Raw genomic sequence first — 13500 nt, forward strand, 5'->3', positions numbered from 1 at the left:
GAAGCTAAGTAACTGCCCATTAGCCAGCCTGGGCTTCATCCTCACATCGGTATGCACTGATCACCTGTAAAACAAAGAAACGGTGGGTGGCACCTCCACTTACATAATTTCATCCTTTGTGGGGGTTCAGTAGAAGTAGGATTTGGGGCACTTTACTTAACCTCACTGTGCCTTTGTTTCCTCATCTGTAAAGTGGGGATGATAATAATTCTCTCAGGTTGTCGTGAGGAGGATGGAAGCAGAAAATACATATGAAGAACCTGCCAAAAAAAAAAAGAACCTGCCAAATAGTAGACACTCCCAAAAATTAGTTGTGGTGGTGGCGGTGGTGGTTTATTTCCCCATTTTACAAAGGAGAAGCAGCAGCCCAGGGCAATGCAGTAATTTGACCAAGGGAAGAGCAGAACCTCGGAGCTGCTCCAGAGCATGTACTTTCACTGTTCGGAATCACTGGGGTGTTAAAGAGCATAGGCACTTGGATTTCCCATTTCTCATTCTCGCCATCCCCATCTCCACCTTATCTCTGGCCTCCTCCTGATTCCACAGCCTGCCTCTGCCTGCCAACTAACACCGTCTTTACAGATACCATCTGCCCAAATGCCAGCACCAATACCAAGATGCCTACATCAAGGTTAATGCCAGAGATAGTAACCAAGGGAGATGGAACCATCTCTTTTGGGCTCCTCTATCTGGGACAATGCATGTGAGATTCTGATCAGAGGCTGGAGGATGTGGACAAAATAATTTTCTAAGAATCTCTTCAGGCTAAGGACTCCAATGATCTTATTTTCTTCCATCCCAAGCTTAGGCATCTAAATCTTGTTTTGGTGCCTTGGGTAGAAACACGAACATCTGGAGCCCTTGCTGAGTTCACACTTCAAAGCCTCAAAGCTTTGCCTGAACTACTTTGTTCATCTCCTCTGTTTTCCTGCTTGAGATATTGGCACACAGGAAGGGAAAGGGACAACCTGGTGAGAAAAGTGGACAGAACAGAGGGCACAGTAGACCACAGGCATTTTTCAGGTGCTGTAGGACTGCTGTCAGTCTTTACAATCATCAGCAAGGGGGAGAGGGAAAACTGGCTATTGCTAAGAGACTCTTGTGTTTACTCCACTGGCACACATTTTCTTAGAGACCTGACTACATTCAACTCCCCTCCCCACCATCCACCTCTCAGAACGTCAATGTCGGTTGATAGGCAGCTCTCTTCAGATGGTCATAACCAAGAGTGCAAGGCCCAGGACAGCTGAATTCTCCTGCCCCAGGCCAGTAAACACCATGACCAACCAAACATCAAGACTAGAACCCATGAGTTATCTAGGACCGGGCTAGACCCAGCATATCTTTCACTAGACATCTCCCAACCCCCGGCAGCCTGCACACATGAAGCATGTTTTGTGATATGGTGGGAAATAGCTACTGAGTAGCTCAGAAAGACTAACTCCATCCTACTTGAGCCTAAGAAATGCCCAGGGCATTCAAATACCTGAAGTGCAGCTCTTGGGTTGCCAATGCCCTGCCTAGTTAAGCAGGGATGTAAATATTAGCACAGGCATTATGTGAAAGGTCTTTAAAGAATACAAACCACCTGGCTGACCAGAAGATGGAGGATCAGAGAAGTCCAGCAGCATCCATCACATGAGAGGCCTCCCTCAATCTTACCTCACACAGTATATAAAATGCAACCCAAAAGGAACAGAGACCTAAATGCAAAATCTGCAACTACAAAACCTTTAGAAGGAAATATGAAAGAAAAGTCTTTGGGCTTTAGGTAACACCAACATTGTTATGCACAAAAGAAAAAATTGACAAACTGGATTTTATCAACACTAAAAACTTATCTTTCAAAGGCACTATCAAAACACTTAAAAGACAAGTCACAGACTAGGAGAAAATATTTCCAAAACACATATCTGACACAGGACTTCAATCTAGAATACATAAAGAACATTTAAAACTCAACAATAAGAAAACAAATCATCCATTAAAAAAAAAAAAGAGCAACAGACATTGCACCAAAAAAGATACACAGATGGCAGACAATCCCATGAAAAGACATTCAATATTTTTAGTCATTGGAGAAATACAAATCACAATACAATCAGATACCACCGAAGACCTATTAGAGTGGCTGAAATTAGAAATAAATAAATGAATACCTGGCAATACCAAGTGCTGGGGAGGATGTGGGACACCCGGAACTCTATTTTTGTGGGTGAGAATGCAACATGATCTAGCCATTTTGGAAAACAGTTTGGCGGTTTCCTATAAAGTTAAATATGTACTTGTCATATGACCTAGTAATTCCAGTCTAAGTATTCACCATACAAAAAGAACTTATGCGCACACAAAACCTGTGTGTGACTGTTTATAGAAACTTTATTCATAATCACCCAAACTGGAAACAACCCCAATGTTCTTTCTCTAGTGAATAGGTATACAAAACTGTAGTTCATGTGCAATGGAATCTCACTCAGCAATAAAAAAAGAATGAATTACTGAACAATGGGGATGAATCTCAAATATATTATGCTAAGTGAAGAAGCCAGACTCAAAAGGCTATATACTATATAATTATATTTATAAGATATTCTGGGAAAGGCAAACTATAAGGACAAAAGACAGATCAGTGGTTGCCAGGGGCTGCAGGTGGGCAAATGACAAAGGACGCAAGGGAATTTGGTGGGGGGGGGGAGTTTGATGGAATTGTTCTATATCTTTATTGTGGGAGTGGTTTCGTGGTCTTATGCATTTGTCAAAACTCATAAATCTATGCTAGAAAGGGTTCATTACACTGTTGTAAATTATACTTCAATCAAAAAAAAAAATCCAAGAGCTCATTATTCTTGACAAACATAACCTAGAAGATATGTACTAAAAATTAGTATTACCATTTTACAGATGCGTAAATAAAGGAGTAGAACGATGGATTTGTCCAAGGTCAAGCAAGCAAAGTGTAGCTCCAAGACTGGCATCTAGGCCTCAGATCTCTAAGTGGCCATGGTCTTGGCCACCAGGCCATACCGCCTCTCACACTGGGGGCTTTTCTTTATTCTTGAGTATATTTTAGCTCACCCATTGAATTTTATCCGATTTACAGCTACGGTCTAAATCATAAGCATCTTATTTGCATTTCAAATACATGGGAATTACTTAGATATGTTGTATTCTTAAGAACATTCAAACAATAAAAGAATGCAGAGAGCAGAGAGTGGAATTCCCCCTTCCATCACACCTGCCCGTGCCCACACCCCCTCTCTAGGCGTGGTCTGTTGAGAGCTGTTGGATAGCCTTACACCACGAACATACAGGCTTACCTATGCACATCACATGCATTTCCAGTACCCTGCTCAATCTCTAGTCATGAAAGCCTGCTTGACTTGGAATCAGCCGAAAGCCATAATAAGTTCATACCCTTGCTCTGTCAGAGACTCGCTGTATGACCCAACAGAAGCTAGGTCGCATCTGTTTTTTCATTCTTAAAATAATATCCATTTTTAATAAGGATAGATCCCTTATCACATCGTTACAGTCCCGTAAATGCTATTTAATCCAAACATGTGGGTGAAGAGATGCAGCAGATAGCAGCTACGACTGGGAACACCAGGCTTCCATTTGGTCCGCCCCACTGGACGAAGGCGACTCACTCAGTCTCAGGTGTGTCTGCATTCAGCACCTTTTTTTTTTTTTTTTTAAGACTCCACTACACAATCCTAACAAGCAATCTGGGTCCTATGTCACTCAAGGTATGACTATAGGAATTGAAGGGACAGGAAATACTTAGCCTAGAGAAGTAAAGGCTCTTCTGGGATGTGAGCATTGGTTTAAAATATTTGAAGAGCTGTCATACAGGAAGAGAAGACAGATCTGTTCTCGGTTGCTTCAGGGCAGAGCTGGAATTAATCTGGATGTAGATTTTGTATTACAGAATAAAATTGTCCAGCAAAGGAGGAGCTGCCCATGAGGCAGTGGGCATCCCACCACTTTTGGGTAATCAAGCTGACACTGTGCAATCAACTGTTAGAGAAGCCAAAGCGACGCCCCAGCAAGCAGATCTGGGGATCTCGTGCTTCTCAGTACAGAGGTGCCCATCTTCAGAATAGACGTAGGTATACACGAAGCCTGGAAGAGGCGAGCAGGCCCCATCCATCTTCTCACGCTCCCCATTAGTTGCGCCAAGAATGGGGGTACGTGAAATGCATGCACACGGGAACCAAGGCCTCACGTAGAGAGATGGTTTCATCAGCTGGTCCTGCAATTGAGAAGGGGAGCAAAGGAGAGAATGTCCTGCCCTCCAAAAATGCAGACCTATTTGGATCCTATCTGAGGTCCCTTGGCAGCTGACACACATGCCCATCTGCCACACTGGCACGGTGCCCCCAGCAAAGGGAGCTGTGCTTCCTGCTGGTGGGCGTAGGTTCCAGGTGGCTGCATATGCCTGCAAAGGGGGGACCTTTGTCCCAAAAGGCACAGGGCTCTTGCAATTCCCATGCTAAGTCTCTGCCCTGCTTACTGCACACCAGTCCCACCAGAGGCGTGGAGGCAGCAGGGAGTTGCAGAGAATGGGAAGGGCGAGCCGAGACACTGGAGGGGCTGGGGCTGCCAAATGAACAGGCCTCGCCGCATCCAGCATGTTGCAGAGCCAAGACCACCCAAGGAACAACCAAATGGGCACTTGGAAGGAAAGGGCCAAGGCGCAAAGGGTACCTACTCAAAGGGCATCATGAGGGGATTGGGCCCTTGAGAGGGAGACGAGATGTTATCTGATGCCTTGGGCTCCATCGTACTTCTCCAGGAGTGCAGAGGAAGGGCTCTACATCTGGCCTTCTGTCTTGCCGGATGGCAGCATGTAAACCTGGGGTCACGTCTGCCCAACTGCACGGGAGTGTGTCCACCCCACATCGGCCTGCGTGTGTGTCTGTGTGTACATGCCCACGTCTGTCTGAGGGCTGCAGTAATTGCATATTGCTGATGCTGCAAAAGCACATAAAGGCCGGGCAGCTAATCCAATCATTCATGCTTCCCTTGTTCCGACTCTTGGATCTGATAGATAAAAATACCCAGGCAAATGACCAGTTTCATGGACTGTTTCCTCTTTTGTCAATACAAGGAATTGTGAGCTGTCATCTTGTCCCTCCTCTCCGGAGAGAGAACTCAAATATTTATGACCGGCTTTTATAACATTAATTGTATTTCTAATTGTTTTTCCCCTCTCCGCAGCATTGCTTGCCTCACCCTGGTGACGCTGGGCATTTCGGGGGTTTATGAAGAGTGGTTTGTCACAAATGAAATTCAGGAGGGGTTTTGAACGAGGCAGCCACATTTCCTGCTTAGTGGTCCTCTGTTCTGAAGCATGGGCGCTGGCTGGACGCCAAAGGCGACGTGTCCACCAGGCCCTGCAGGAAGGATGGGGCTGGCTCTGGCCTCCTCCTCCCCAGGGATCAGGAAGTCAGGGGCATCAGGCTTCAAGGGCAGCTCCCTGTGCACCAAGCCCAGCCCTGCCTCGATTTCTTCACCTGGAAAATCTCTCCTCCCTGCTCCCAAACTGCTGCTATGTCTTCTCTGGGCAAAGGGCCCTCTGAAGGCTGAAAACTGATTTTTAGATTTTCTGATCAATGAACGTGCAGGATGAGAGAGGTGTACTGGGAGGCGTGTTCGACTAGGAATTGGGAAAGCGGAGATCTGGTTATTTAATTATTCATTCATTCATTTATACATCAAACATGGACAGGAGCCTCCTGTGTGAGAAGCCTTGCCCTACATCCCGGGAATAACCCCAGTGCCTCCTGCATTCCCTAAGACCTATTACCTCTCAGGCCACAGCTGGTGCTTTTACAAAAAGGAGGCAGATCCCCAGGACACCTTTAAAGGGTTCCAAAGGACAGTTTGAGGAAGCAAAGCTCTGGACTAAGGGCTGGGAAGATTCTACTCTGCATCTTTCTAGTTCATGACCTCGGACAAGTCACTTGGACTTTCTAAGTCTGGACTTCTCCATCTGTAGGACAAGAATTAAAATGATCTCATACCCCACACTGATTCTGAGGAGTAGATGGATATCGTTGGGGTTGGGGGGAAGGCTGTCTATAAACTACATGTGCAACAACCTACAGAAGTAAGAAATCAGGGTACCTGGGTGGCTCAGTCAGTTAAGCATCTGCCTTTGGCTCAGGTCATGATCTCGAGGTCTTGGGATCGAGCCCCATGTCCGGCTCCGTGCTCAGAGGGGAGTCTGCTTCTCCCTCTCCTCTGCCCCTTCCCCTGCTTGCTCTCTCTCTCTCTCTCTCAAATAAATAAATAAAATCTTTAAAAAAATAAATCACTATTAATAATAGTCAGAGAGCCCTAGCTAACTCTTCCGGTGTCCCTATGCAAGGTATAAAATGAACAGAAAGAAATGATGTTGGAGAAGGAGATACCTATTGACTGCCCCCCTTTCCAAAGGAGGGAGAGAAATGTTCTCTCCTTAATCTTGGGAGTGTCTCCCCCCTGAGACTTGGATCCAACTAGCCACCACCGCACAGATAAGGGACTCAAGCTCAGAAGTAGCTGGAATAACAGTCAGAGTTTTACTGTACGGTGAACTCACCCTCAGGAGCAATCTTTGACCGCTGGCAAAATAAGTCATCTCAGCCTGGGGGAGCTAATCAAGGTCACAGAGCCCCAGATCCGACGCCCAGCCAGGGTTCCAGGATGCTGGTTGGGATGCTCCACAACCATCTCTGCAGATGGCCCTAAAGGGACAGTTGCTGTTCCCGTGGGGCTGTCTCCAGACCAGAAAAGGATATTCCTCAGCTGGAGAGGGCAGCGTGGGGCAGCAGCAAAGCATGGAGAGAGTGTGGCTCCCCTTGGGGCCACCCCAGGCCCAGCCTCTCCATGTCTCCTTCTTACTGTCCTTCCATCCAGTGGCACTGGACCTTAATTTGTGACCATGGTGGTATGGGAGGTATAATGATCTGCGCAAGCAGGGATGGGAACTCGGACAATCTATGTGACCTTGGATCGGTCTCTTTTCTGAACCTGGGGATTTTACTTCTTAATTGGTAAACAGGTAGTAGCAATAGCAACTATCTCGCAGGCTTACATGGATCGTCCGAGGTAATATTATGTGAAGTTCTTCACAGAATGGTAGGGCCTAGAGGAAAGCATATGGGACCTGAGGTCACAAGACTTGGATTTAAGACCCTCCTGTTCTCCCTGCCTAAGGCCCAAGTGAAGTCCTTTAATTTCTCTGAATTGCATTTCCTTTATCTGCGGAGTGGAAATAGTGAAATGATATCCACCTGAGAAGGTGGGGAGTATCAAGGAAGATACTCAAAGCCTCTGATGAACCAGAAGTGCATTTCAAGGTTAGGGAGTGCCTTTCTGATGAAGAGACTGAGGGCCAGGGAGGGCCCCTAGTTTGCCCAAGGCCACGGCTTCTGTGGAACCTGAACCCAGCCAGAATGCAGCTGGACCCTGATGGCCAGGGGGTCCCCCGTTCAGTCCTGCCCTCCAAGGAGGACGGAGCCTGCCTCCCCTGACAGCCGGAGCTTGCCGCACAGGCCTGCTGGCAGCCACCCTAACCAAATGCGGGGGGTGGGGGTCATTTTACATCGATTTGAATGCTGCTGTTTATATTTGCCTTCCCTCAGGAGTTAACTAGAGTCCTTCTAGCATTGATTAGCTCTATCTGGTTTCCTAATGGAGTAAACACAGGGCCCCTTGGAAATCGACTAGAATTTAACAAATATACCCCTTACAACACCCAAATCAGCCACAGGAAACAGCATTTACAAGTACAGGCCACCTCTGCCTGAACCCCCAGACGGGAATGCCCTGTGACTTTCCCTTGGGGGAGCTGAGCCGCTCGGAGCAGAACTCAGGAATCGGTGGGAACGCTTATAGTTTTTCCTTTTTAATTTTGAGACAGGACTGGTTAATTTGAGCCTCATTGTGTCCGGAGACAAATATGTGTTGATAATGGCAAGACCTACCAGGGGCTGAGCTCCTGCCAGCTCTGGGCCCCCAGAGCTCCTCTGAACTGGTTGGGCTCCCTCTGGGGGCCTCTCCCCACCCCCATGCAAGGGGGCCACTCTGAGGCAGGCCCCCTGGAGCTGGGATGGGGCCTTCCATCCTTCCCTACACCTAAAGTGAGTCTTCCCCTCTGGGGGTCAGCCTCGGACCTTGTCTCCCTCCCCCCCGCCAGCGCTCCTTCCCTGGGCCTCCCACCCAAGCCTGTGGCAGTCCTGGGCCCGCACCTCACCTTCCCCAGCACCTCACCTCCCCCAGCCCAGCCCCAGCCACCAGGCTTTCAGCTGCCTGCTCCAGGCAGCACCTGGTGGCTTCAGCTCTGCTCTCAGAAGACCAGAGCGATGGTGGAGGAAGGAGGAAGGCCGGGCAACAGTCGGGGTGGGGGGGGTGGTGGTCACCTGGGCTTCTGTGCACCCTGCAGGCAAACTCCAGGCTTCGGGCCTGTGTTCTGACCTCCCCAGCTTTCTGAAACCAATCATTTTTTCATTATGCCTTTGAGTTGCTGGCGTGTGTGTATGTGTGTGTGTGTGTGTGTGTGTGAATGGCAGTAAAATAAATCAGCAGCAGAGAGCCCCGGTATCAGTAGGTTGGGAATAACCTCTGGCTTGGCCTCTCCGTGATGTGGAGCTGATCTGGGAGAGAGCACCCCGCTCTCTTCCAGCGAACAGCATGTTGCACCCATCCCTTCTAGGCAAGTGCTCCCTTTGAGGCCTCCTCATCTCTGGAGCAGCCTCCAGAGCCGAGCTTCCCAGCATGTGCAGGTCGCTGGAGCCTCCTTCGGAAACCAGGCACAGCCTGGAAGGTGGGAGCTGGGGTGGGGGAGGCGGGCATTGACCTCTCTGGCTGGGGGCCAGCCCTGCCTGGGCTCCCGGTGCCCCGGCACTAATCCACCCCCGTGGCTGCCCGAGGAGCCACACAATCGCCGTATTGAGCAAAGCTATAAATTTCAGCCAGGCCGACCCTGGGAGGAGGCAATTACCTTCCAAGGAGGCTCCCTCTGGACAGACTGCTTCCAGCACAAGGGGGCCTTTCATGGCCACTCGGTGCGGGGCCACGGGTTACGGGGCGGCCCGTGCAGCGGAGGCGGCTGAGCGCACCCCCGGCCCCCCCTTACCTCCCCACTAGTGCCCCCCCACCCTGGAGGGCCACGGTCACACAAATAAAACACTCAGGCTTGGAAGGAGACTATTCGGATGACCGCTTCTTTGTTTCCCCCAAGTTTTGGCCTCAGCCCAAGATCGAGGGGAGAGAAGGATGGAGAAGAATGAATAACTATATCACGCAGGCCTTTTTTAAGTGATGACACACCAGGAAATGTGGGGGGGGGGTGCCGGGGGAGGGGGAGAAGAAGAGGGGAGGGAGGAAGGGCTCTTTCCTCTTTACTGGGGGGAAATTGCTACATTTTCTAATAACAAGTAACTAGAAAACAGCTGAACCTGAAAACTTCAAACTTCAATCAAAGTCACTCTCCGAGAGGAGTAGGTGGTTGGCAAAGCCTAGGAAATAAGAAGGAAAAAAAAAAAAAAAAAGAACAGTTGGTCTAGAATTAATCAAGATATTAATATTAGAAAAGGTAGCAGGGCAGACGGGCCGTCCCCAGGTTGCTGTGGGGTGAAGAGCCCGGAGCTGGGGCCGGGGTCTGTCCTGAGGCCCACACGCCCCTCCCCTTCTCCCTTGGAAAGGCTCACACACTGGGGATCAGACCTCCATCCGGGAGAGGTCAAAGCAGTGTTTCAAAGCCTGCCTTCCCAACGGCCAACCACCTCGGCCTCCTCCCTGCTCACACTTCTGCACAGTGGCAGGCCAGCAGCGTGGGCCGGGACATCTGTCCCCAGGGGCAAGTACCCATGGGGCAGTGTTGACTGACAGGCCCCAACTTACAAAGGGACTTGTTTGGTGGGGAACAGACGCCTGGGCTCCCCGTGGCTGTCAAGCCATTCCCTCACTCTCAACACATTTAAACTAAAAACCCAAGTATATTTATTCCCTAGTAGACCTGATACACTCCAGTGCTCCTGCCAACTTGCTTTGCAACTTTGTACACATCAGATCAATGTGTGCAATTTAGCAACAGAGAAATGAAGACTTTGGTGAGCTTCGGGGGGGTGGGGGTGGGGTGGGGGCAGTCAGGCAGTGGGCTGGCTTCCGACTCAGGGCCCCGCAGGCCCCCCTGCTAAACCTCACCTGCCCTCACCTGCCTCCACCCGCCCCGTCGTGATGTCCGAGCCTTTACAAGGAGAAGAGCCGGTTTTCAGCCGTGGACGTGAAGGACGGCTCTTCCACGTTCACCTTGGCCAGGCGAGAAACTGGCACCTCTTTTCATGTGCCTCACGTATAGAACGTGACCATGACCATAATAAGTTCATATAAAATCCCATCTGCATGTCCTGCCCTGAAGGGCACCACCTAAACTCACGTCCCCACCCCCGCCCACCCCAAAGCCCCCAATTCCTCAGCAGACACAGGAAACCTGGGGACAGGTGACATAATGTTGAGCAAATACAGCTGCTATTTACCTTCCATCCATTTTCCTGACTATTCTTAGAGGACTTAAAAAAAAATTTGAAAAAAAAAATTGAACTCATTTCTGCCGTGGAAGGAGGTTGCTGGATCCCCTGTGTTTAAGAAAGTGATTCTAGTGGGTTTGGGGGGTTCTTTCTCCACGGTCCCACCCTCTCCTTCAAGGAGAGAACTCAAGGGGAGAAAATGGCCTCAGCTCTGCCAGCTGGTGTCAGAACAGTAAATGGAAAACGTGTTTACATAAGTTCCGCCTGTAAACTCCCCCAACACCAAAGCAGAGCCTTTTGCCCACTTTTCACGCACGCCCTCAGGCTGAACATTGCTCCTTTCTTCCACCAAACTTGCTCTTGATGATCATTTTCGTCTGATTTCACTAGAACAGTGACACCAGGGAGAGGGGCCTGGCGGATTTTGCTTGCAGCTCCACAGCCCTGCTGGGAAGGGCAGGAATGCCCAGCCCGGCTCTAGGCGAAGCAGCATGTACTCTGCACCTGCTTGGTCCTGGGCTCCCTTAGTGCTTTTGTGATCACCACCACCGCCCTGCACCAGCATCACCTTCTCCCCCTACCAACCCCTCCCCAGCCCCAGCTCCCCAAACCCCAGATGGGAACATCAGGAACCGGCCAAATTGGGTGGTTTCTCCCAAGGTCATACACTAGGGGAGTGACCGCTAGGATTCAAATCCAGACTCCCGGGCTCCAACACGAGTGCTCGTTCCCTGAAAGCACCACCATGCAGAGGAAAGAAGAAGGAGCTCCGGACAAACGCGGATGCCAAGCCTAAGTGAAATGTGGTGCTAGCACTTGCTAATGGCATGGCCTTGGACAATTCCTCTCTCTGTGTCTCTGTGTTCCCATCTGCAAAACCGACGTTCCCACCACGTCCTAGGGGGGTTGGGAGGATTACCTGGGTTCTCACCTGACAGCCTGGCATGGTGGCAGGCCTGAACCATGTACAGACAGACGTGGCTTCTCTCCCTCCTCGCTTTTCTCCACTTTAGAAGAGAAAAAAAAAAAAAAACTGAAGATGTTTGGTTGTAGTTTAACAGTGCCTCTTCGCCAAATGCACACATCCATGTGTTTGCAAACTAGACCAAGGAGCAGAACGTTTCTACTCCCACCTCCCCTAGAGGCTCCCCATCCAACCGCTCCCTACTCACTATCCCCGGTAGGGGTGACCACCAACCTGACTTGTCACACTGTAGGCTAGCGTTACCGGCTCTGACTCTCATGTAAATGGCATCATACGGCAGGTCCTCTCTTGGGTCTGGTTTCTTTTCTTCACCATTGTATTTGTGAGATGCATTCATGCCTCTCACTGGCTCCCATTCATTCTCTCCCATCTATGTAGTACCCCCAGAGTGTGCATATACTCGGTTTATTTGTCCATTCCATTGTTGATAGCTAGCTGGATGGGTTTCAGCACTTAGCTCCTAACTAACGTGCTGTTCGGGACATCACGTGTGTGTCTTTTGGTAAATGCACACACGTCTAAGCTAGCCATGACATCCGTATGTGAGTACTGCCAAACTCTTTTCCCAAGTGGTTGTTTCAATTCACTCTCCTACCAGTAGCGTTTGACAGTTCTGAATGCTCCCCATCCTCCCCAATACTTGGTATTGTCCGTTTTATTCTCACCATTCTGCTGAAAATGTGGTGATATTTCACTGTGATTTGAATGGATGTGCCCCTGATTACCAGAGTTGAACACCTTTTTATATGTTTATTGGTCCCTGGAAGATCTTCTTTTTTTTTTTTTTTTAAGATTTTATTTATTCATGAGACACAGAGAGAGAGAGAGAGAGAGAGAGAGAGGCAGAGCAGAGACGTAGGCAGAGGGAGAAGTAGGCTCCCCATGGGGAGCCTGATGCAGGACTCAATCCCAAGACTCCAGGATCACAACCTGAACCAAAGGTAGACGCTCAACCGCTGAGCCACCCAAATGGCTTGGAGATCTTGGAGATATTCTTTGGAGAAAGGCCATTTCAAGTCTTTTGCCCATTTTCTTATTGAATTGTCTGCCTTTTTCTGATTGATTTGTACGGCTCTCCACATATTCCGGATGTAAGTCCTTTAATGGATATATGTTTTGCAAATATCTTCTCCAACTCTGTGGCTTGCCCTTTTGCTTTCTTAACTTGTGTTTTTGATTAATTGAAGTAATTAATTTTAATGTAGTTCAATTAATCAATGTTTTCCCCTTATGCTTAGGGTTTTTATGTCCTAAGAAATCTTATCTAGCCTGGGTCCTGAAGATATCTTCCAATGGTTTGAGTTCTTTTTTCTAAAAGCTTTTATCACTTTGCCTTTTTCATTTGAAACTAAAATGTATCTGTTTGGCATAAGTCAGGGATTAAAATTTCTTTTTTTTTTCCCAATAAAGATATCCAGTTTACATAGCACCACTTAATGGAAAAAGATCATCCTTTCCCCCACAATACTACAGAGTTCTCTTTATCATAAATAGGTGGCCCAATATGTGTGGGGGCCTGATTCTAGCCTGTACTATGTTCAGGTGGGTGGTGTATCTGGTCTACCTTTTCATCTGTAGCACACTATCTTTGTTACTAGACTTTTATGTAAATCTTTAGGATACGTTTCTTTAAAACCAACACCAATATCTTCCCAATCTAAGCATTGAGAAAATGGGTGCCCCCTTCCTGGCCTCAGGTAGATTGTGCTGATTCTAAACCATCTGTCCAGTTAGCTGGGTGGGAGGAGGGGATGAGGTAGGGAGTGAGTAGAAAAATATGTCGTGAAAGTTTCATCTTTAGACTAAGTAAGACTAGGGTGAGTTGCCATGTGTCCTTCATGGTGGGAAGAACCCAAAGATGTAAGAATGTTCATGAAACAGTGGAGGGGCATAGGCTAAGAGTCAAAACTCAATTCTAGACTCAACCATGTCTTCTACTAGCTGTGTGACCTTGAACAACCCTGTTCCTCTGTCTGGGCCTCTTTTCCTTCTATAGAA

General features: G+C 48.6%; 1 protein-coding gene across 1 annotated transcript in view; it reads right to left on the minus strand.

Annotated features, from left to right (window-relative positions):
- Positions 1-1802: 1802 nt before the first annotated feature.
- The window catches only part of LOC125755040 (uncharacterized), a 67169-nt gene continuing 55471 nt past the window's right edge, over positions 1803-13500 (minus strand). The window contains exons 5-6 of the mRNA XM_049109717.1: positions 11437-11524; positions 1803-4252 (exon numbers count right to left, since the gene is read on the minus strand). Of these exons, the coding sequence (XP_048965674.1) occupies positions 3995-4252; positions 11437-11524 (346 nt within the window). The 3' untranslated portion in view covers positions 1803-3994. The remainder of the gene's footprint in view (positions 4253-11436; positions 11525-13500) is intronic.

Source organism: Canis lupus, chromosome 5 (genome assembly GCF_003254725.2).
Source record: "Canis lupus dingo isolate Sandy chromosome 5, ASM325472v2, whole genome shotgun sequence".
NCBI lineage: Eukaryota > Metazoa > Chordata > Mammalia > Carnivora > Canidae > Canis > Canis lupus.